The following is a 23,654-nucleotide window of genomic DNA, read 5'->3' on the forward strand; positions in this document are numbered from 1 at the left end:
AGAGCTCACGGCCATCTTTTCGGCCCCGCGCTCTGCTGAGAGCTCACGGCCGTCTTTCCAGCCCTGCGCTCTCCGGGAGAGCCGGCGGCCTTCTTCCCGCCCCGGGCTCTGCTGAGAGCTCACGGCCATCTTTCCAGCCACGAGCTCTGCTGAGAGCTCGCGGCCATCTTTTCGGCCCCGAGCTCTGCTGAGAGACGGTGGCCATCATTCCAGCCCTGCGCTCTGCTGAGAGCCAGTGGCCATCTTTTCCTGCCCACGTGCTCTCTTCTGGAGCGCCAATGGCAATCTTCCACTGCCACTGCGGCCACAGCCACCACTGCCGGGGCATGCAGGCTCCGCCGGCCGCCAGGCTGCCAGTTCCACCCGCCCGGAGCCAGGCTCCTTGGGTGATGCTGGCACCTGCTCTGCTCCTGCCTGCCGCTTGGACCTCCTAAAACCGCCGTTCCCGCCTGCCCACGCTGCCCGCCGCTGGAATGGGACCGCGCCGCCCGCGGACTGCGCCACACCGCGCGCCTATGTCTTCTCCGCGCCTGGCGTTGCTTAGACCCGCCTGCCGGGGCCGCCTGCCTCCTCCATCTAGGTGGCCGCCACTCTGCTAAACAGCCCCCAGCCCGCCAAGTCCAGCTCGCGCTCCAGATGGTTCCTCCACTCGGACTTGCGCCCTGGCGCCCTTCACCCTGTGCCTGCCCACCCCTGCTGCCTGGGCCTGGCCATTCCGGTAAGCAGCCACATGGAATTACTGGGGGGGGGGTCGCCAGCTTTGGCCCGCCATCTTGGACACGTGGAATCACTGGGGGGCCGCCATCTTGGCCCCACCATCTTTAACCCCTCCCACCTCATGGCCTCACTGGAGGCCTCGCCATCCTTAACCCCTCCCACCTCATGGCCTCACTGGAGGCCTCGCCATCTTTAACCCCTCCCACCTCATGGCCTCACTGGAGGCCTCGCCATCCTTAACCCCTCCCACCTCATGGCCTCACTGGAGGCCTCGCCATCTTTAACCCCTCCCACCTCATGGCCTCACTGGAGGCCTCACAATCTTTAATCCCTCCCACTTTCCACTCCTAGCCAATCCTAGGAGTTGGCGGCCATCTTTCTGGCCCGAGCCAGGCAGCTTGGCACTTGCTCTGCTTGCCAACCGCCTGCGCGGGCCAGGACCTCTGCCTGCCGCTTGGACCTCCTAAAGCACCGTTCCAGCTTGGTTCTCCGGTCACCGCCGGGACCTCTGGCCGGTTTGCCCCACCCGCCCCGAGCCAGGCTCACTGGCGGTGCTCCTCGGGGCCCAGCCTCAGCGTCTGGCGCGTGCCTGGAAGCCATTTTGTCTCCACGCCGCGGGCCCGGCAAGCCATGCCGCCTGCGCACCCCCACTGATCCTGCCTGCGCCAGCCGCCAGTGCTGTCCACACCAGCCACCGGCATCCACGCGCCCCAGCTCCACCACGCTCCCAGCAGCTTCTCAGCGCTTCTGTCGCAGCCAGCACTGGCTGGCAACACTTCACTCCGGTAAACTGCCTCCTTCCCTTGGTTAGCGGGTTCCGGACTTGGGTCTTCCGGTCCACTGAGACCCAAAAATCCAAGCGCTTGGTGACCCATTGTCCCCCGGTCCACTGGGACCACCCTGCGGATGACCAGGTCATCCTCCGGTTTTGAGAAGGAATGAAGACGTTCTTCCCTATCTCTTAACCTCTGTTTCCGAACGATTGAGCAGGGAAATCGGGGACGCCCATTTCCTGTTCTTCGTTTCCGCCCACGAACCAATTATGGGAAGTCGAACCTTTATACTAGCAGATGCCCTGAGAGCCTGTCTGCCTTGATACGAGTTGGAAAATAGGTTGCGGTGGCCCAGGAATAGTTAGGAACTTTTATAAGCGGTCTGGTATCCCTCCAAATGCTCTCCCCTATCAGCTGCCATTTATTTTCCCGCCAGCTGCCATTTTGTGATGGCGCGTAGTCGCTGCCTGGTGATGTCAGTCGCCATCTTGGCCCACGCCAGACTGCAATTTCGCTGGGCGGCCCGCGTGGGCGCGCCCTAGGTGCTGCGGGAAACGCCGGGGCTGGGGCGACACCCTCTGCCTGTGGGGAGTCTGCATTGCCATTCTTGCCGGACACCAGCCCCGGGACGCGCTCTTTGTGAGTATAGGTCCGTCACAGCTGACAGAACCTTAACATAGCATCTAAGTTTTAATTCCAGAGAGAAACAGGAGGAAATGGAGCGTACACTCCGACTTTGCCAAAAAGCAGATCCCTGGTAGCTGCCCTTCAGCTGGCGGTGGCGGCTCAGCCCTCTGGAGCGCCACCTAGGTGTGGAGGACTGCAACAACAACTACCTCCAGGAGCCTGCCTGAAGTGGGGCGAAGCCACGCCCACCAATCAGACTGTGCCCGGCGTGTGGCCAGGAGGGCCACTGGAACAGTGCCCTAGGAAAAGGTTGAGCCCCAGGTGCCTCAACACAGGGGGAGCACCTTTCCAGACCAGGCCCCGCTGCTGGCCCTACTCAGCCTGGCTGAAGACTGACGGCTCCTGGATCCCTCAACCTCCATCCTCTTTGCCAGCTCAGGGTAGCTCTGCAGGTACTGAGTAAGCCAGTCTCCTTTTTGGTCGCCTGCTCAATCTCATGATTTGTTTTTTTTCTTTAATAGCCCTTGCCTGTTCAAGCCTCCTCAAGCGCACATCACTAAGCTGTCCAGGGTAACCTCCAATTCGCACTGCAGCTATGCACCCACCTGCACCCCCTTCTGGGGGACTGGACTCCCGACTCCTCCCGGCCTGGGGCCCCTGACGACGCCCCTTAACAGCAGGAAGAAGCTAGAGGGTCCAATCGTCATCCATTATCCCTACCATCAAAAGGCCGGAATGTTAAGTTGGGTCCTGCACTCATGTGACTTTGTGTCACATGACCTCTGCAGGGCAAGGGAGGGGCTGAAACCCCCGCGAGAATTGGGCATTCCCGCGAGTAAACCCCCATCTCGCGAGATGCATGCCTTTAAAAGGAGAGCCCGCGTCCTCTAGCTTCGGACAGGCGCGCGGGCCCCACGGTGCCTCGCCCTGATCCCCGGGAGAGCCGTGCCATTAAAACTTTACATGCCACGTGTACCGGACCTCTCTCGTGTTTTTCACACTCCGCCGTACTCACTTATTTTTATTTTACTAGCATTTAATTTTTTATTTTACTTATCACTGTGTTTTTACCAATTGATTTCCTATCCCTCGAAGAGCTTCTCTAAGTTCATTTACCTCATCTATCCCCTATCTCCAGTAAATGTACCGATGAGCTCTTTTCTCCCTAGGGGTTGCCACAGCCCACTCCCAATAATGTTCTTAAGCAGGCCTTCTAACTGCTTAAGCCTTTTGTATGACTAAGTTCTCTCCTTGGGCTTTCCTAAAGTATTTCTTGCTGTTGTAATATATCCACTAATGTGATGAAATTCCCTTTTTCTTCTCTAGCCAATTTTATTATAGCTTGGAGCAAGGCAGGGGGAATCTGAGAGCTCAAACATATTACCAGAAAATGTATCTTCCACAGAATCAGTTTCTCCCACAATCCGGATTCCAGGGCCTCATTCTACATCACCGGAGCAATGTGTGTGAAAAGTTAATGTACCAGTATTGGGAATGGCCTAGGAAGATTTGAGAAAAGCTCTGATTATTAATATATTTCAAAAATAATTGTGTCAAAATGGTGGCAGACCTGGAGAGAGAAAGGCTTGGCTTTGGTCAGGAAGCAAACAGCTATTGAAACTTAGATTGACTTAGTTACAGGTAATTAGCAAGTCAATAGGAGAGGAGAACTAGGCCTTTCTCTAGCTAAAGACAGATCTACATGATTAGATAAGCTAGCTAAGATGGTAGGAGGGGTCGACCTTCATGAAAGGAGACACCTTGCCACACCTTGCTAGGGGAGGTACCTTACAGGGTTAAGGGGAGGTACCTTACAGGGAGGTTCACTAAGTCAGAATTACATAAACAAGATGGAGGTCATGGGTATAAAAGTCCAGTCCATGTGTGATCCCTTTGGTGTATTCATTTTGAGTCACCCCTCCATGCCAGTCTGGTATGGAGCTGTATTTCTATTTTCTTTTTCTCTATCTTTCTAATAAACTTCTTTAAATCCTCAGCAACTGTCCAAGCTATGCATATTTATTCTTAGCTTAGGACGAGAACCCACGTTTTTTTTCTGGTTTTGGCTGTTTTGGGTTTTGTTATGGGTTGGGGGAAAGTGTGTCCGGGACCCTCGCAGAGGTTCCCGGGGAACAGTTTCCCCAAACCATACTCTCCCAATCCATAACAGTTAATAGAATCATTACCAAAAGGACAATAGCTACAAAAGAACATCCAAGAACAGGGAGGAGTCTGACCAGGAGCCCTCCTTCCTCAGGGCTGCTCTCCTTGAAGCATGTGCCCCGTCATGCGTGCAGGGTCACGCAGGCTCCAGGGGAGGCAGGGCGTGGCAGCTTCCATGGACTCTACCCATATGCTTGGTGTTCATGCTGAGCCGCAGTTGGTGTGCTTGCTTGCCTTCACAAACTTCATCTAATCTGCCTCCATACTACAAATGGGCATCAGGCACATCCCTGTGCTCCCCGGGAGACCGGGACCCCTGCAGAGACCACCCTGGCCGGAAGCCGCATGGAGCCTGACAAAGGGTCAGGTCCAGGAGATTGCGGTGCTGTGAACCTGCCTTTGGTGCAAGCAGAGGCAACCAAGAGCTTTGCTTCTTGCTTTCTTCCAGTCCTTGTAACTGGAGGCTCAGTGAGGCTGAGCTAACACAGAACAGAACTTGAGCGCTGCAGACTCCTGGGATAACCGATGGCACCGCCCCGGGTGCAGAGATGGCTCGTGCTCACCCTGGCACAGAGCTGGGCCGCGTCCCCAGCCCCCAGTGCTCGTGCGGTCTCCCAGCAGCCAGGAGCTGATCTCCACTGCCAGTGAGATACATGTAGTGAGATGTGCCCCTTCCAGGCCTGGCCCCCTGGCCACCATGCATGACCTGGGTGGCTTATGAATGAGGGGGGTTCACTCCTTGCCTGATAAGACAGGAGTCCAAGATGAAGGTGCTGGCAGCCCCAACAGCTGGTAAGGCCTTCTGGTTCACCCAGGGGCAGCTGATTTTTGACAGGAGGCCCCAAGCTGCCTACTGGGGAGGAGCAGTCTTTCCAACAGATGATGTGGGGCCCACTGACTGGTCACCTGCAGGAAGCGGCTGGGTGTGGGGAGCCATTAAGTACTTCCCCATGCCATTGGCCATTGTGGGGAACCATTAAGGTCTTCCCCTTATCTTTACTGAAAGAGTACTTCTGACTGTCCTTGGCCCATAGCCAACAAGGTGTGGAGTCAGGGGGTTCCAAAGTAATCAAGACTCTCAGAAGGATTGATGCCATGGTTCTGTCTGCTAGATAAGATCAGGTTTGTGTCGCATGGGGTACTGTTTGGCTGGCCTGCGATGTGTGTACTTTGGACTTGTCTTTCTTGCATTCCTGGGCAACCCAAGCTAGAAACTGTATAAAAGGGCGAGGAGAAAATAAACTTGGCGCTAGTGGTGACTAGCAGCCCTCCCATGCTTGAACTCAATCCTCACTCTCGGAACCGGCTGGCTCCGGCAGCTGGGGTCCCGCCCAGCCGTGCAGGGTGAAGGGTGTGTTCCCCATAATGCCTGTGTTGGAGACTCGTCAGTGTGATGGGATAGGAGGTGGGGACAGAGAGGCCTGAGCTCCCTGGACAGCTCTGCCTTCTGCTGCAGCTCCCGCCCTGCGGCCCCACGCCCCGTCTGCTTCAGGCTCCAAGTTAGTAGTCACTCCTCAAAACCACCTCTGCCTGACTCCTGACCCCACGACCAGCCTCGGGGTCGGAGCCCACCAGCCCTCGCGTCACCAGGAGGCACTGGCCTCCACCTGGTGGGAGAAGTCCCTGAGGGGCGCTGAGCTATGGAGCAGGGGAGATGCTCCCGCTGTCTCCTCTCCTCCTTCCAAGCCCCTGACTGGACCTGGGTGGCGGCCAGGAGGGGCGGGCGAGGAGGGCGTGGTGCCCGGGGAAGGCGGAGCCAAGCTCTCCTGGGTAGTCTCTGCATCTTCCCTCTTCAGCCACAACCCACGAGGAATCCACTGGGGAGCGCTCCCGTCAAGCCTCAGGTTTTCTGAAAATCATTCCTTCCAGATCCAGGGATCTGCAGCCGCGTGCCAGCGACATCTCTCCACTTGGGTTTTATTTATTTGTTGTGTAACACAGTCATCACTTCTATCTTCAGGTACCAACGTTCAGTGTACCCCAGGATATTCACATCATATACTTAGAAAGTATTAAGTTAAAAAGTCATTAAAGTCAGCACACTTAGAGAAAGAACCCCCTGGATGATGAGACCATGGAAGCCTTGGAAAGGCTGCCAGCCGATCTCTGCAGTCAGGGCACGGCAAACATATGGCCGAGGAACTATCTTCCCCATTTAGACCCGCTTGCAGAATTCCCAACGTACTGTCCCGGTCAGCCACCAATTCTTTACATACCTCGTATTTTATTAATCTAGCTAAGTAATCATCTTGACAGTCTCCTCCCTGGATCTGGAGCTGCAGACCTCGTGATTATTATGGTGCCTGAGACGCCGGGCCCGTGGGCATCGCAGCTCGTGGCCACCCTGCAGGGCATCAGCAGCTCGTCGACATGGCATACGAATGAGGTGTGTGTTAGCGCGTCAGAGGGGGGAAACTGTGAGGAAGCACTGGAGTTGGAACAATCCCTACACGCTGGGATGATTAAAAACATGTTGAGAGACATACTGTAAGCTATAACTTAGGTGAAAATTCTAAAGAGAGGCAGAACGGAATGGCAATAGGGCAGCAGCAACTCCCGGGCGACAGAGGCCCAGAGAGCACTGAGGGCTTTCTGGTAATGGTCTGTGTCTTACCAACGTGTTCACCTCTTGAAACTTCATTGAGCGTGACACCCACAACCGGTATTTAGGAATGCGCTGGTAAGACAAAGTTCCTTACAATATTTTGAATATTCACTTAAAATATCCTATAATTCTAGAAGAAAGAATCTATGTTTTTATTTCAGCCCTGAGTAAGCAGTAAGCAATTGAGATCCCTTAAGTTTTCTTGAGTTCCAAAATAATTTCTAACTTACTGTTTGATTTCAATAATACTGGAAAATAATACATGTCTATAAAATATCTACATACATATATGTGTATATACAATGAACACACACACACACACACACACACACACACACACACCGTGATGCTCTTCAGTGGCTTAGGACAAGTTTATACAGAACTTAAGCCACAGATTTATGGATTTATCTGTGTAATAGGTTTCTGGAGGAGGTTTTCCGTTTTGGCAAACAGCTATTATTTATAAAAATTCAATTTCAAAATACCCCTTAAAGTAGTTCATCCAATTAACTATCACAACGTATCCAGAGTGCTCCTTACGGATGACATATTAGAGGTTTACTGACTGTTAACAAGAACAGATTCTGTAGGGAACTAGTTATACACGAGACTAAGCATGGAAATTCAAGTAATGTGAAATGAACTCGCCGTAAGCCAAACAGAAGCCGAGGCGCTCGCTCTTCTTCAGCTCATGACTGAACAGAGGACACTGAAATTGCCTAAAGACACTGATATAAATTCAATTTTCCCAGATATAAAAACATTATCGCAGAGCTCTGAGTTCCCATAGGACTATGGAGCCGCCCATGTCCCCGGCTCTTTGTACATCCTCAGACACTAAGACAGATCCACAAGGAGAGAATTAATGAAACCATCCACCCTGCAAGCCTACAGCACCACTAAGAGATGGCGAGGCCACGCAGCCCATGTCCCACGGAAACAGGAGATAAACAGCCCAACCCTGAGAATGGCTCCGGAGCCCACAGATGAGTAGAAAATCAAGCTGGACTTAAACAAAGTAAGGTAGAAACAGAGGCGCAGGGTGTGGGGACACAGAGGAAATCACTGCTGTGGGGACCACCGAGATGGGGTCTGAGAACGGTAGACCAGAGGCTCCTGGACCCCAGGCTCGAGAGGCGCGTGTGTATCCAAGAGTGCTCTTTGAACTAAAACCTGTACGCGCAGTATAAACTCCAGGGAAAAGACGGAAAATACGTGTGCGGTCACCACACGGGTGTCCCTGCTTCTGACCACATCCACGGCTGCTTCACCCATACCCAACTCCTGTGAACATAAAACCAAACGACAGGTTCTCAAGAACCGATGTCCATTTTTGAAGCAAACTCTATTCTCACAAGGTCTCTGTCACTTTCAGCTTAGTGTGTAGGCTGTGCTGGCCTTTCCAAGGCGTTATGTGAGAACAGAGGTAACATGAGGAACTCCTGTGACTCGGAGGAGTTTCTCTGCCTTCTGATGTATTTGCTGGAGTTTTTTCTTGCACTAATATTTTAACATAAAAAACAAAAAATTACTGTACTATAGTTATGCATTCTAATTGGCATAAAATATGCATAGCAGGTCTCAGAAATGAAAATACAATGTGTGCCCTCACAACTGTGCCATTTCTATGGTAATTTAAAACATGACAGTACAGGAGTTGACGGCGCAGTCACGGGCAGTGGCGCTGCCGGATGCATGGGGACCCCTCACCAGCGCAGGGCATGGTGCCCGTGGCCCCTCAACCTTGCCATGAGGTATAAGCAGCAGAGGCCGTGGACTCCGAGTAAACAGTGGGTGCTTCAAAGCCGCAAACGCTCTGCCTTCACCTAAACATCCCATGTTTAGTGGCTCAAATTCTTACTAGGGATTTAGAAATAGCAGCAGCAGCAACAGCCATACTGTCTCACTCAGTCCAGAACTGAGTTTATACTAACCACAAAAACATAGGCAGGGTGGGCGTGGTGGTGCACACCTGTAATCCCAGCATTCCGGAGGCTGAGTCAGGAGGATGGTGGTTCGCGGACAGCCTCAGCTACTTAGTGAGGCCCTCTGCAACTCAGTGAGACCCTGTTTCAAAATAAAGAATAAAAAAAGGGCTGGGGGTGTAGCTCAGAGGTAGAATGCCCCCAGGTTCCATCCCCAGTACCACAAAAATAAATAAATAAAAAATAAAAACCACAGGCAGGCGGGCATGGGGGAGGCGCAGAGAGAAACAGTCCTAAGTCCTTGGAACTCTCAGTCTTCAGAAAAGGGCCATGGAATATGTCATCCAGTATAAGACTGAGACCTCAAAAAAACTCTCACAGGTGCATTTCCCCATATGCAAGGAATACACAAATTCTCCAAACAAAAATTATTTTAAAGTTCTGTTTGTTACCACACAACAAAGCTGACTGCGCGGTCTTCGGGCATGTGAATCTGGTGCCCGCGTGGACTGCGCCCTGCCAGGCAGGGCAGCCCCATCGCCTCCCCAGTCCCTCATGCCGCACAAGACTGTTTTCATTTAAATAATTTTAATGCTTTTCACCATGAAAGAATAAAGCATACTAACAGAAATGATCCCTCCACAACACCTGGAATCTCTCATCCAGAGACTCGCAGAAGGGCCGGCTGCAGTGCGCTCAGGGCTCAGTGAGGAGAAGATTCCGGGCACACCAGCCCTGCGCTGAGCAAGGCCCAGCCAGGCCTCCAGCGCTCCCTGGGGCTCCCGGCAGGCTCGGTGCACCTCCACAGCCCCGGTCAGGCCTCCTGCGCTCCCTGGGGCTCCCCAGCAGGTCAGGCCCAGCCCAGGGGAGCTCAGTGCACCTCCATGGCCCCCAGGCAGGACACGGCCCAAGAAGCCATGGAAACAGTGCAGAACAGCGAGGGCAGCAGGTGTCAGACAGACGGTGATGAGAAACTCACTGTCGAGACAAAGGAGGAAGCAGAGGGCCTCAGGACGGTGGAGGAGGAGAGGGAAGAGTGCGGGAACAGCAGGATGGCCAGAGGCTGGACGGACGGCCGGCCAGGCCCGTGTGTGCACAGGTCTGTCTCTCCAAAGCATTGCCAGGACCTCTAGTTAGCTCTCCTCAAGATTAGTTACTTGAAGTGGAATTTGTAGACCAAAGAATATACCTCTTCGTATTTGTCTAAATCTTATGAAGCTTATTTTAATAACAGCACAAAGGCTCACTAATCCAGTGCCTTTTTGTTGAGCTACACCATTAAAATTGGTTCTTATTCCACAGTTGCATGTCTGTCTGTTTAAATAGGCTTTGGCCTTAGGAACAGCGCTAAAGAAATTCATCCTTATTTTTAAAAGTCATAATAAATACACAAAAAGACAGCGCCTTCATCCTGACCCAGCCCAGTCCTTCTCCTACCCTTTCCAAAAGGTAGGACAGAATGTTTGCTGTTCATGAGCATATTTTGGTCTTGCTAAGATGCAGGTGAAGCTGATTCACTCCTGAAATAACAATGCACCGCCCACTCTTCCTCCAGCTGCATTCACTCTTGATACAAGAAACCCCCTCGTTCAGAAAAGGTCAAAACGGCTTTGTGAAATGCCACTCGGGTCACAAGTTCTCAAGTTCAACAGCGCCAGAGGTCATTCCTCGTGTGCGTTCCTCACTGGGCCTGGTGGAATATGCTGCCTATTTCCTTCTAGTGAGGCTGAGAAAGGAGGGTCAGACGTAAAGGGGTAACCAGGGAAACTCAGAAAGACCCTGTAGCAAAATAAAATTTTAAAAAAGAGAAGGGGCCGGAGAGGCAGCTCAATAGTCGAGCACTTGCCGGGCATATGTGAGGCCCTGGGTTCAGTCCCCAGTACTGCCAAAATAATAATAATTTTTTTAAAAATCACTGGTGCTGGGCATGGTGGCACACGCTTGTCATCCCCGCACTTGGGAGGCGGAGACAGGAGGATCGCGCAGGTTTGAAGCCAGCCGCGCTGGCCTCAGAGACGCTGTTTCCAAATAAAAATATAAAATAGGTCTGGGAGTGTAGCCCGGAGTTAGAAGGGCTTCCAGGAACCCCAGTACCACCAAAAATAATAAATAAATAAATAAATAAATAAATAAATAATAAAAAATCACTGGTCTCATTCTCATTTATACAAAACAATGAGGCATAAACAAGTTCACTAAATTTTTGCTCACAAGTCATTATTGTTTTACACACTTATTTACATGCACATTAAATATCCCCAGAAGTATATACAAGAAATCAATCACACACTGGCTGCAGGAGCAGGGAATTGTTGACTAGTGCCTCAGTCAACATTCTCTGCTATAATCCAGAACAACTGACCATACAACTTAGAAGAGGGTAGATTTATTTTCTGGCAGGTTTAGTAGATCCCAGAGTTTCAGTCCACATGAAGCCCACCTGTGGGTCTCGGCATGGTAGCCAGAAGCAGAAAGCAAGGGCGTGGCTCTCACACCAGGGAGGCCAGAGGCAAGCAAGAGCAGGCAAGGAGGTTCAAAGACAAAAGCCCAGCCCCCAAGGCCACGCCCACAGGGGTCCACCTGCCTAGGTGACCGCCCAGTAAGTCCACATCGACTCACACACTGATGAGATTACGGCTGTCATGATTTGACTGCATCAACTCTGCACATTTATGGATAAGCTCTTCGGGGGCATTCTATACCTATCATAGCATCCCACCCCTGGCCCCTGAGGAGCTCATGCCCACTTCAGAATGCAAAATGCGTTGGTCATCTTCAAGAGTTCCCAGAGTCTTAACAGTTCTAGCAATGCTCAAAAGTCTCAAAGTCTAAAGTCTCCCCTGAAACTCAAGGTAAACTCTTGGTTGTGAGCCCCTATAAAATAAAAAGCAAGTTACATGCATCCAATGTACAATGGCATACAGGGAACATTTACATTCCTCAAGGGAGAAATAGGACCATAGAAAGAAGGAATAGTGCCAAAGGAGAGTCACATTCCCACAAGGCAAGACTTCAGTCCTGCAGCTCCGTTTCTGGCATCTGCGGTGCGTGGTGGTGAGATGCGATCTCCACAGGCCTTAGCCCCTGTGCCCTGGCTGATTGTAAGTGGTGGGTAGTCGCTTACTGGCTCCATGGCTTGAAGCATGCACCTTTTACTCACAGTCATTTCACATTCTGGCATTCCTAAACCACAGGGTGTTCTTTTTTCTTGCAACTTTGGCTTCACTCTCACAGCATCACCAATTGCCCCATTTGGGCCTACTTGGGCCTACTTGCAGGGATTCCAACCCTGCCTCACACTGCCTGGCTTCCCAGACCTTCCCTTGAAATATGGGAGAAGCCTCACGACCCTTATATTTTCCCAGAAAAGCTAGCACTGCATGAGTACCAAGACTGACCCCAGCGGGAAAGGCAGTCATGCCCTTTTCTTTTTTTATTTTTATTTTTTATATTTTATTTTATTTTATTGGTGGTACTGGGGTTCCTGGAAGCCCTTCCACCTCTGGGCTACACGCCCAGACCTATTTTTATATTTTTAAAATTTGGAAACAGGGTCTCCTAAGCCAGTGTGTCTGGCTTCGAACCTGCGAGATCCTCCTGTCTCCACCTCCCAAGCGTGGGGATTACAAGCGTGCACCACCATGCCCGGCTGGCAGTCATGCCCTTTTCAATCACAGCCACCACACTGGGCTCTTGTTTCCATGGTTTCACACTTGCGCTTAGCTGCCCTGACCATATTATTTCCTGTGGTCCTCCCTTCAGCCATCCTCTGTCTTTCACAGCAGCATTTCTCTGGTCCCCAGCTATGCACATGCCTTTCTGGTCAAATTGAAAATCTATAAAGTCTCTGCTTTTCTCTCTGCTTCCAAAACTCATTATATAATTGGCTGAACACAGACATCAATATCTATAATGAAGTTCTCTCTTGTCAGTTTAATCAGTCCATCATCTTTAAATTAGGTCTCAGACAAAGTTTCAGGACACAGGCAAAATGCTGATAAGTTCTTTGCCAGAATGTAGTATGTGTGGCCTCTAGAGGGCATGTTCCTCTTTGACCTCTAAAATCTCCCAGGCACAGGCACTGTTTGCCTGGTAGCCACATTCTGGCCCTCCATCTTTCTCTCACAAACCAGTTCCAAAGACTCAGAAGACACATGCTCAAACTAAGATAATCAGCAGTAACCCCACTCTGGGTACCATTTCTGTCTCGGTCAACATGCTCATGCTATAACCCAAAACAACTGATCACTCAACTTAGAGGAAGAAAGATTTGCTAACAGGTTCAGCAGATTCCAGAGTTGGATCCATGTGAGGCTGGGTCTAGAGATCTCAGGGCACAGAGGTGGGAAGCAAGGGAGGAGCAGTCAGGGCTCTGCTCTTACATCACGGAAGCCAGAAGCAAGCGAGAACAAATGAGCAAGAGAATTCAGGACAAAACCCATCCCCAAGGCCACACCCCAGGGACCACCTTCCTCAGCCTGTTAGGGGCCACCCAGCTATCCAAATGGCTCTGCACACAGATGAGACACAGCCCTCATGGCCTGATTACATCAGCTCTGAACATGTGTGAGCTCTCTGGGGATATTCTGTATCTCATCATAACAACTAGGAAACAGAAATAGTGGAGCTTACTGCGTTTCTTAAGTCTTTTGAATTCTGAATCATGTAAATGCATTACTATTCAAAAATGCACATACAATATTTAAAATAAAGATAACTGTATCTGTAAACATATACCTCTCTAGTTTCCACATGCTGTCAGTTAACAACAAAACTGAAGCTGTGTCAAGACACTCTCAGATATCAAGCAACACGGAAGATGAAGCAGAAGACACACAAAAGGTGTGGACAGAACAGTCCAAAACTCCTCTAGAGGATCTGAGGAGGGATGCTCGGGAATGGTCTCCTCTCTCAATGGTTCAAATGACCAGCTCAATGCCTTCTGCTGTTTCTGGAAATCTGTTAGGGGGGGATAATAACTGTGCAGGGTACAATTAATTCACTGGCCCAGACTATTCTACTATACTTTCTTTTTGTTTTTTAGTACTGGGGATTGAATTTCGGGGCTCTTTACCTCCAAGCTACATCCTAGTCCTTTTTGAAACTGGGCGTCACTAAGTTGCTGAGGGCCTTTTCAATTTGCTGAAGTTGGTCTCAAATCTGCGATCCTCCTGCTCATCCTCCCAAGTATTGGAATTACAGAAGTGCACCTCCACATCCGGCTTAGACCACACTCTTAACAGTAACATCAGCCAGTGGGCAGAGGCGACCACTGGGCAGGACGGCCCTCTGCCCCGACCCTGAACACTTAGAGCAAGAGCGGAGCCGGCCTGCCAGAGGACTGCTCTTCTCCTCAGGCTCCCTTTCTACAACTGATTAGCATGGAGAGGTATCAGCAGACTGCGGCTTCTGCTGCTCCTCACCCTCTGGCCGGCCACCACTTCCCACCTGCACCCCTGTGCCCAGTGACCCCATCACAGGCTTCGTTATTAGTACAGATGGCACCATGGGTGCCTGCGAGGATTGCTGAAGTGGGAGAGGCAAGGAGCTCTGGGCCCTCCTCACTTCCGCACTGCAAGGGGCCAGGGGCCAGGCAGGTCTTTACTGGAGCTCATCTGCCAGAGGAGAGCCTTCAGGCTCAGAACAGACGCAGCCAACAGGAGACACACACACACACACACACACACACACACACACACACACACATACACACACACAGATGTATAGGAACAAGGCGTTTGTATTTCTGAAGAAAATTGGGCATTTAACTAATATATGTTGAACAAGAAAATTTCTTGGAAAGCAATCAACATTCAAAACCCTTCCTTTCATGGTTCTTAACATACTTAGAAACAGGTAGTCCATTTTTATTAACGTTTATGGCATAATGGGATTGGGGCCACATTTTATTAACTAGGAAGGCACTATAGTGGCGATATTAGCATCTTATGCTTGCAAGCCCCAGCAGTCCACAAACCTCTCCTGCACAACGTCTGATTTAATCCAGTCAACATCATGGTACCTTGGGGATCCACAGAAGAAACCAAAGCTCTTCAGTGGCTTTTAAGCAATGGACTAAAGGGCAGAGACAGAAGTAACAACAAAACAAAGAACAATTACAACATAGCAAAACAACTAGGAATTTAATGAAGCGAATTAACGGGTACCATTTCACCAGACCCAATTAAAACATGAATGTCTATGATGATCAGCCGTGTCGTGTCCAAGCTTTGGCATAAAATTCCAGTGCAATGCCGGGCGTGGTGGCGCATGCTTGTAATCCCCATGCTTGGGAGGCTGAGACAGGAGGATCGCACAGGTTTGAAGCCAGCCTCGGCTACTTAGTGAGGCTCTCAGCAACTTAGTGAGACCCTGTTTCCAAATAAAATAGAAAATAGACCTGGGAGTATAGCCCGGAGGTAGAAAGCCTCTGGGTTCCACCCCCAGTACCACCAAAAATAAATAAATAAATAAAAATAAAATAAAATTCCAGTGCAAAAAGTGGATGTGTGTTTCTTGAAGAGAAATTGGACCTTGAGTACTGGCACAGCATTATGAGATCTGGGGAGTTTTTAACGTGGGAAACGCTCCTGAGGAGAATGGGTCACTGGGCAGGACCTAGACGATGACAGATGCAAATGTAAAGACAGTATTTGAGCGGAGGGAAAAGCAAGGTGAGGATGAGAGCCATCAGAATGAGCAAGAGGGGCCAGCTCTCCCTGGGGAGGAAGAAGATGGCCACTCTTCTTTCTATCTCAGGAACAGATGAAACTCAGCGTTTGGGGGGAGGGGTGGGTACTGGGAATTGAACCCTGGGATGTTCTAATTGTGAGCCACACCGAGTGGCCAGCAACTGTCCCAGACACGAAGGGCCCGAGGCACTCGCTGGCTGTGTGGACTGCTGAGGTTTGAATGTGCACGTTAGCAGAGTAATACGGCCAGACTCTGAAATGATGGCCCGCAAACACAAAGCCGCCGCTGAGGACCTCTTCGCATTCTTACACCCTGTATCATTCTTTTCTGAAAACAGTATTATTGTAACCGTGAATGAACTGCTTTCAGAAGAATGAGATTTGCCTTTTCTTAAACCTTCTAGGGCAAGAAATAGGTTTGGATAACTACTGTAAGACCTTAAAAAAGGCAAAGTAATTTGTAAAAATTGGATATAAACAAAATCATATTCAAAGAGAATATGTACTAACCATCGATTTTGAGGATGCTGGGTTCTTCGACAAAACAAATAATTCCCATTAACTGACATACTTAAGTACCAGGCCTCTAATTCAATAATTCTCAAGGACAGAAGCCTGTTTAGGTGATAGGATTGGGACTGGTCATTTCTCAGTTATTCCAAAGAGTTACCTAAAATGTAGAACCATCAAAATGCACCTCTTTATGCACTGTGGAGTGTGCGGGGCGGCGGGGCATCTCACTGTCTTCTAGACAGTGCTGAGATTCCCTGCGTTGTTTTCCTTAAGGAAGAGTAAAAATTTAAAGTCACTTGTGAAGGGATGTGGAAACCGAATCTGGAAGCTGTCCATATTTTTATGATTTCCCCCCAATCTTTTATAACTGTGTCGCCATCTTTATCCAATCTGATAGCAATTTGCCTTTATGGAATCTTTCCAAAGATTTTCACAAAAATGATGGCTCTATTTTAGCACATGCGTCTCATCAGTTTTCATTCCATTTAAACTGCCAGTTACAGTCACAGGGATGCCATTCGTAAACAAAGTTGGCGAAACAAACACCCCTTGGTACTTGTCAGCCCAGCGAGCGGATGACATCTCTCCTACCATCCCTGCTCCTGCCCCACCCGGCGCGCTGGGAGAGCCAGTGCCAGGCAGGGCATCAACGGAGGGGATGGAGAAGCCGCCACCTGGGCAGGAGGCTGGGAAAGCGGCCTTGGCCACGCTGAAATGGGCCTCTCTGCGAAGCCCCAAAGCGGAGGCTGCATCTTACCAGTGCCAGTGTGTTTCAAACACACAATACACACATATTCAGTGGGGAAATCTGGCTGGCTGTCGCAGCTCTTCTCACCAGGAGAACACAGAGCAACATTTCATGTGGATAAAACTAACGATGGAGACAGCACATAGGGAGACTAAAAAAACACCCAAGGAATAAAGGAAACAGAAGTGGGGAGAAAAAGCCGTGCTCCACAATCCATCACGCGTGCCTAGGTACCAAGGTCAAAGCCTCTCCTGTGCTCGGGTACCAAGGCCAAAGCATCCCCTGTGCCCGGGTACCAAGGCCAAAGCTTACCATGTGCCCGGGTACCAAGGCCAAAGCCTCCCCTGTGCCCGGGTACCGAGGTCAAAGCCTCCCCTGTGCCCGGGTACCAAGGTCAAAGCCTCCCCTGTGCCTGGGTACCAAGGCCAAAGCCTCCCCTGTGCCCGGGTACCAAGGTCAAAGCTTACCATGTGCCCGGGTATCAAGGTCAAAGCCTCCCTGTGCCCGGGCACCAAGGTCAAAGCTTACCATGTGCCCGGGTATCAAGGTCAAAGCCTCCCTGTGCCCGGGCACCAAGGTCAAAGCTTACCATGTGCCCGGGTACCAAGGCCAAAGCCTCCCCTGTGCCCGGGTACCAAGGTCAAAGCTTACCATGTGCCCGGGTATCGAGGCCAAAGCCTCCCCTGTGCCCGGGTACCAAGGTCAAAGCTTACCATGTGCCCGGGTACCAAGGTCAAAGCCTCCCTGTGCCCCGCTCCCAGGCCCAGCTCAGGCTGGGGTGACCAGATGGCTAACTGCTTGGCCGTGGTTCCTCCTACCTTGAGTGTCAGGTGCCTCCTCAGAGCTTAATCACACCTTTCAGTTAGGCAGAGACCTCTATGACAACAGATATTGTTTTCCTCAAAAAAAACAATGATAGTAATCGCTAGCAAATATTAGAGCCTTAAGCTTGCCGGCACTGCAGTGAACGTGCTGCCTGCGCTTATTAACTGGATCTTTCTACTAAATGTAGGAATGAAGCACTGAGCGCATTCACAGACACAGCCTGTCAACCGTGTGGTCAGGGTGCTCTTGACCACGGCGCCACACCACCTCGCAGTGTCTACCTTGTTTTGTAAACAACATACTTTTAGTATTTTTGTCTGTCTTCATAATACACTTCCCCAATATCTAACACCAGAGTCTTGAATTATAAATTTGCAATTAATCCTTGAACAACTGCCACCAAGTGCACTATAAAGATGCGCACTGGAAAAAAAAAAAAAACAGTGGCTCATTCATTCATTAACAAGCATCTATAAGCAACTGTTTAATTCCTTGAGAAGAGGGAGGTGAAGGAATGGGTGAACAGGCCTTCTTCCTGAGCGCCCCCGCATGCCCGTCCTGGCCGGCTCTGCAGAGGGAGGGTCAGAGTCCAGAGGGCTCGCAGGAGCGCAGCGCAGCTGTGGGGAGTGCTGCCGCTGGCGGGAAGGGCTCTGAGGAGGAAAAATAAGGGACGCTGCCTCCCACCCAGGCAGCCCTTCTGAGGACCTTGGACAGAGGAGACATGGCTCCCTGTCACTCAGGAACAACTCCAACTGCAAGGCCGGCCGACAGCACGGGGCGGCAGAGGCGGGGCAGACCAGTGAGGAGCTGGTGAGACCCTGAACTGTGCCCCTCAAGAGCAAACGGTGGGTCTCATGAACACACTCAGTAACGGTGTTAAAAACCCTCTCTGGAAGCCGGGCATGGTGGCACACCCGGCGGCTTGGGAGGCGGAGACAGGCGGATCGCGCAGGTTCGAAGCCAGTCGCGCTGGCTTAAGAGACCCTATTTCCAAATAAAAATATAAAATAGGCCTGGGAGTGTAGCCTGGAGGTAGAAGGGTTTCCAGGAACCCCAGTACCACCAAAAAAAAAAACACCCTCTCTGGAGAGGAAGAACATGACAAAATGTTCACAATGAGTAAATCCTACTATAGGGGGTATAAAAGTTATCTGTACTGTGCTTCATGCCGTAAGTCTGAAACTAGTATAATAAACCCTGTGAGACCCCAGAGAGTGCAGCACACACTCAGTACACCCTCAGACACCCTGGCACCCTCAGTATACCCTCAGACCCCCTCAGACCCCCTCAGTCACCCTCAGTACATCCTCAATCACGCTCAGTACACCCTCAGACACCCTCAGTACACCCTTAGTACACACTCAGACACCCTCAGTATACCCTCAGTACACACTCAGACACCCTCAGTCACCCTCAGTACACCCTCAGTACACACTCAGACACCCTCAGCACACCCTCAGTACACCCTCAGTATACCCTCAGTATACCCTCACCCTCAGTACACCCTCAGACACCCTCAGTACACCCTCAGACACCCTCAATATACCCTTAGACACCCTCAGTATACCCTCAGACACCCTCAGTACACACTCAGACACCCTCAATATACCCTTAGACACCCTCAGTATACCCTCAGACACCCTCATTACACCCTCAGACACCCTCAGTATACCCTCATTACACCCTCAGACACCCTCAATATACCCTTAGACACCCTCAGTATACCCTCAGACACCCTCAGTACACACTCAGACACCCTCAGACACCCTCAATACACCCTAAGCCCTCAGTACACCCTCAGACACCCTCAGTACACCCCCAGAGGCCTGTGGGCATTGCACGCAGGTGAGAATCAATTCTGTTTCTAGCCAGTACTGGGGAAGTGTGGATCACATGATAATCTTTTATTTCCCCCCAAAAAAATCATGTGTGTGGGTGTGGGGGGGGTGCTGGGGACTGAAAGCAGGGGCATTCTACCTCGAGCTACACTCCCAGCCCGGATATTGATATTTATTTATAGATTTTGAAACAGGGTCTCGCTAAGCTGCTGAAGGTGACTCTGAGCCCGCAGTCCTCTGCCTCAGGCTTCCAAGCCGGGCTCCAGGCACGCGCCGCCCGACTAGGGATGACGCTGTTAAAGCTGCCAAGGAAGCACCGCGGAGTGCGGGCCGCGCCGGCGCCTAACGGTAGAAATGCCCGCCGCTTCTGGGACAAGCAGCCGACTCCCTCGCACCTTAGAAAGCCCACGGGTTCGCAGTGCACCGTCAGCTCAGTATGTCTGCCCGGGACAGCCTGCCAAGTTCAGAATTCAAAGTAAACGGTGATTGCACGTGCTATTAGTGAAGTATGAGCTAATATCTGATGTTTGTAAAATTTTAGGCAACTTCTACTTTTAGGAGTTGGAGTCATTTATGCAATTCTGCGTTTAGTGTAACAATCCTTTGCTTGAATTACCCGGAGGAAGTAACTAAGCTGTCTCAATCAAACACGAGGAGGGTTTTTTTTTTTTTTTTGCAGGCAATCATATTGACTTGCTCTTGTAGGCTGATCTCCACGACTACTTTTAACCCACAGAAGCCGCAGAAGCAGCGGCCCCTCTCATAACTGGTAGGCTATTCTCTGGCTCAGTCTATAACAACTTCCCTTACACACAGCATGGAGTCCCGCCAATCCTGAACGGCACACTAGAGGGCAGCAACCGCACAAGAGCCCTGCGGTGGCCAGCGCTCCCCCACAGCGAGGACCTCCCGTCTTTCCTCCTCGTCCTGCTGTACATAGCCAAGCTCTTAAAACACCTAGGAATAGAAAACCTAACCCAAACCTGAAGTTAGCCAGCTTGGGAAATGTGAGCCAGAGCTGCCGAACCTATGCATCCATCTACTCAAACTGTGAGAACACTCACACTCAACTTTCTAAAACAGCTACACTTTCCAAGACTTCTTTGTTATCAAAGCCTTACCATATAATTATATTTAGATGAGAAAAAAATTTAACATCTTAAATTTCTTTTTCCATCAAGATATTAAAAACTTCCATAACAATTTACTTTGTATGTGTATATGTATACATAGCTCATTGATTATGGCTTCTGTGAATTACCAAATTTTCTACTCACTTAGGATCCATAAGTAAAAGAATGAAAGTATAGCATGCTTTTAACATGCTATAAGCAAAACATTTTTCTTTTAAACTAGCCAGGTGTGGTGGAACAGGCTTGTAATACTAGCATTCAGGAGCCTGAGACCAGAGGATCAAGGTTTGCAGACAGCCTCAGCTACTTAGTGAGGCCCGGTTTCAAAATAACGAATAAAAAAATAGGGCAGGGGGTATAGCCCGGAGGTTGAATGCCCCTGGGTCCCTTCCCGCAGACCCTCAAAAGAAAAACAACTAATAAACGCTAACACTATCCAGACCAGAAAACCAAAAAATAAACAATAATTTTATTTAAAAATTAAATTTAAGATTCTATTTCCTTACTTTAAGAGATATTTTAAGATTTAAAATCTTGGCCGGGCGTGGTGGCGCACGCTTGTAATCTCCGCGCTTGGGAGGCGGAGACAGGAGGATCGCGCAGGTTCGAAGCCAGCCGTGCTGGCGTAAGAGACCCTGTTTCAAAAATATAAAATAGGTCTGGGAGTGTAGCCCGGAGGAAGAAGGGCTTCCAGGAACCCCAGTACCACCAAAAAAAAAAAAAAAAAAAGATTTAAAATCTTATAAACATAAATACAAAGAAAAATGTTTGACTCACTAATGGTTTCTGATTAAGTTTCTGTAACATTCTCTTTTTCCAGCTTTACTGAGTTAAAAGTGACAAATTAAAAACTATAAATGGGCAAACTGTGATGTTTTGATACATGTGGTGACGTGATTAACAGAACATCCTTCACACAGTCACCTTGAAGCAGTGTGAACACATACATGTTCAGTATGATCACATACATGTACAAGGTAACAAATGAAACACTGGTTTTTCTTATTTCTTTCGTAGATGTTCCACTTTTTTGGATTCATTACAAGACCAGATGGCATTCAGTTGAGGTCTCTGCAACACTAGAATAAAATTAGTTAACTTATGAATTTGCTGGCTATTCCTAACACTTTGTCTGAGGTTGGTTTTAGATTAACACAGAGAATGCTCAACTTAGGAACCAAAGTGAGGGCGCTCTCCCTGTAAGAGTGCCCATAAGGTAACGCCAGACTAGCCATTGGCGGGACGGTCCTGCAGGCCAGCAACCACCTAAGATGGGCCAGAACCAGGCCCCGGACATCTGGTGAAGGGATCACCAAATACAAAAGAAGGCAGCAGCTGGGCGGCCCCACTGCACAAGAAGCAAGACCACGCAGGGTGAGGGCAAGAGGCGGCTGTCCTCCACGCACCCAGCACTGCCTGCAGCTGGCCACGGACTGGACCCGGCTCAGGACCCCGCTCTGCTCTGCTGCGGGGTGGGGGTGTTCAGGCGTCCTGTGTCTTTCTAGACTACGGAACTCTCCTCACTCTCCAGATTCCCCAAGACATCGTCTGACAGCCAGTTCCATCTTCGGGTCAACGCCCGCTGCCATAGCTGTTGGAAGTTAGCTTCCGGATGTTCTGGCCAGCCCCTTATGAGTCTCAACGGGTTTACGTCAGTCCCAAAGCCCAACTAACTCTGGATGCATCGACAGAGGCAAGTTTCTAACCCTGAATAGTTTGGGGCAATATCCTAAATCGAGAGGGCACACTACCAGCCTGCCAGCTGGGCTCACCTTTTGGAAATACCTCTGCCTTAACCGCTCATTTCTATAGGGGACAAATTTGCCATGCAAATAGCTCTCCAAAACCCTTCTCAACACGTGAAAATTCAAAGCAGACTTCCTTCTGTCTGGCAGGACCACCCCACTGCCCTGCTCCTCCCTGCTCTCTGGGATCATTCTCCAAGACGAAGCTCTACCTCTGAACAGACACAGATTCAACGAGATCAAAGAGCACCGAGGGCAAGGCGGGATGCGCTTCTCTGGCCAGGCCGGAATGTGCAGGGTCCTGACTTCGTCTCTTCTCGCCAGCCCTGAGCCCTGCGGCCTTGGGGATGCCAAACTCTGCTCTATGATCTGCTAAACCCCACCTCGATACATTTCTAGGACTGTTTTTAAGATATACAAAGCGAAAGGCCACAGTATTCTTTTGATAATGATAACCACTAGACACAAGAGTCTGCACGTTCTTCTATTTACATTTGGTCACTGCTTAACTTTCAACATGTAGGACTTGATATCCCAGCATGTGACAAGCTGGACGTACAAGCCTCCCTGTACTTTGCAAGCTAAGTTCTGTCTTCCAACAAGCTACACGTGGGAGCTTGCGAGCATTTCCCAATGAACTCGACGCCTGTAGGAAATGAGATGTAAATCATCAATCCGCATTCCTTAGGATGACTTGAGAAGGCAGATGTGAGTTATCCTGGAATAGGTTAAAGACACCTGCTCTATTTACAGAATTTTCTTCCACGCAGGAGGCACCCACTCGGCACTGGACTGGCCGGCACAGCGGCTAGACAGTCACCTCCCGTTTGCACCATGATGACCTGGGAAGCAGCCGGGAAGGCACGGCCCGAATCCACACGCCTTCCATTACTGAACTGTCTTGCTTTCCTACCAGTGAACGCATGCTAGAAATTGTCAGTCATGGACAGCAGGCACAGCCCTGCTTTAGAATAACAGGCATCTGCCACGGGCGCTTCTTAAAATAGTTCTCAATTTTCACTTACCTCCACAGCAACTACAATCAAAACGAGGTCCGTTTTCGACTCTGGGAAGATGGCGTTCACTTGTGGTGACATGCCAATCAGGGCGCAGTTTGTGACCACAGATATGACGCTCATTGTTTCAAAAGCCAGCTGAAAGAAAGAAAATGTGAAGCTCCAACGGCCCTTTCCACACTTCCTTATCCTCTTTCATGCCGTCTAAAAATCCAGGGAAAGTCTTTCTTTAGATTCTGAACATTCCAGGCACATTTTAAACTTTTTTTTCTGTCATGTTTTGACTTTCTTTAGCTTAAAAAAGCCGTGCTGTTAGAAGGTATTTTAGATACTT

General features: G+C 50.1%; 1 protein-coding gene across 5 annotated transcripts in view; it reads right to left on the minus strand.

Moving 5' to 3' along the window:
- ANO10 (anoctamin 10) overlaps positions 1-23,654 on the minus strand; it is a gene marked incomplete at its 5' end in the record, with an annotated part of 94,028 nt that overhangs the window by 47,836 nt on the left and 22,538 nt on the right. For all 5 annotated transcript variants that reach the window (XM_080715010.1, XM_080715008.1, XM_080715007.1 and 2 more), the window contains one exon: positions 23,330-23,458. In XM_080715010.1, the coding sequence (XP_080571136.1) occupies positions 23,330-23,458 (129 nt within the window). The remainder of the gene's footprint in view (positions 1-23,329; positions 23,459-23,654) is intronic.

Source organism: Muscardinus avellanarius (genome assembly GCF_963383645.1).
Source record: "Muscardinus avellanarius genome assembly, chromosome: 18".
Taxonomy (NCBI): Eukaryota; Metazoa; Chordata; class Mammalia; order Rodentia; family Gliridae; genus Muscardinus; species Muscardinus avellanarius.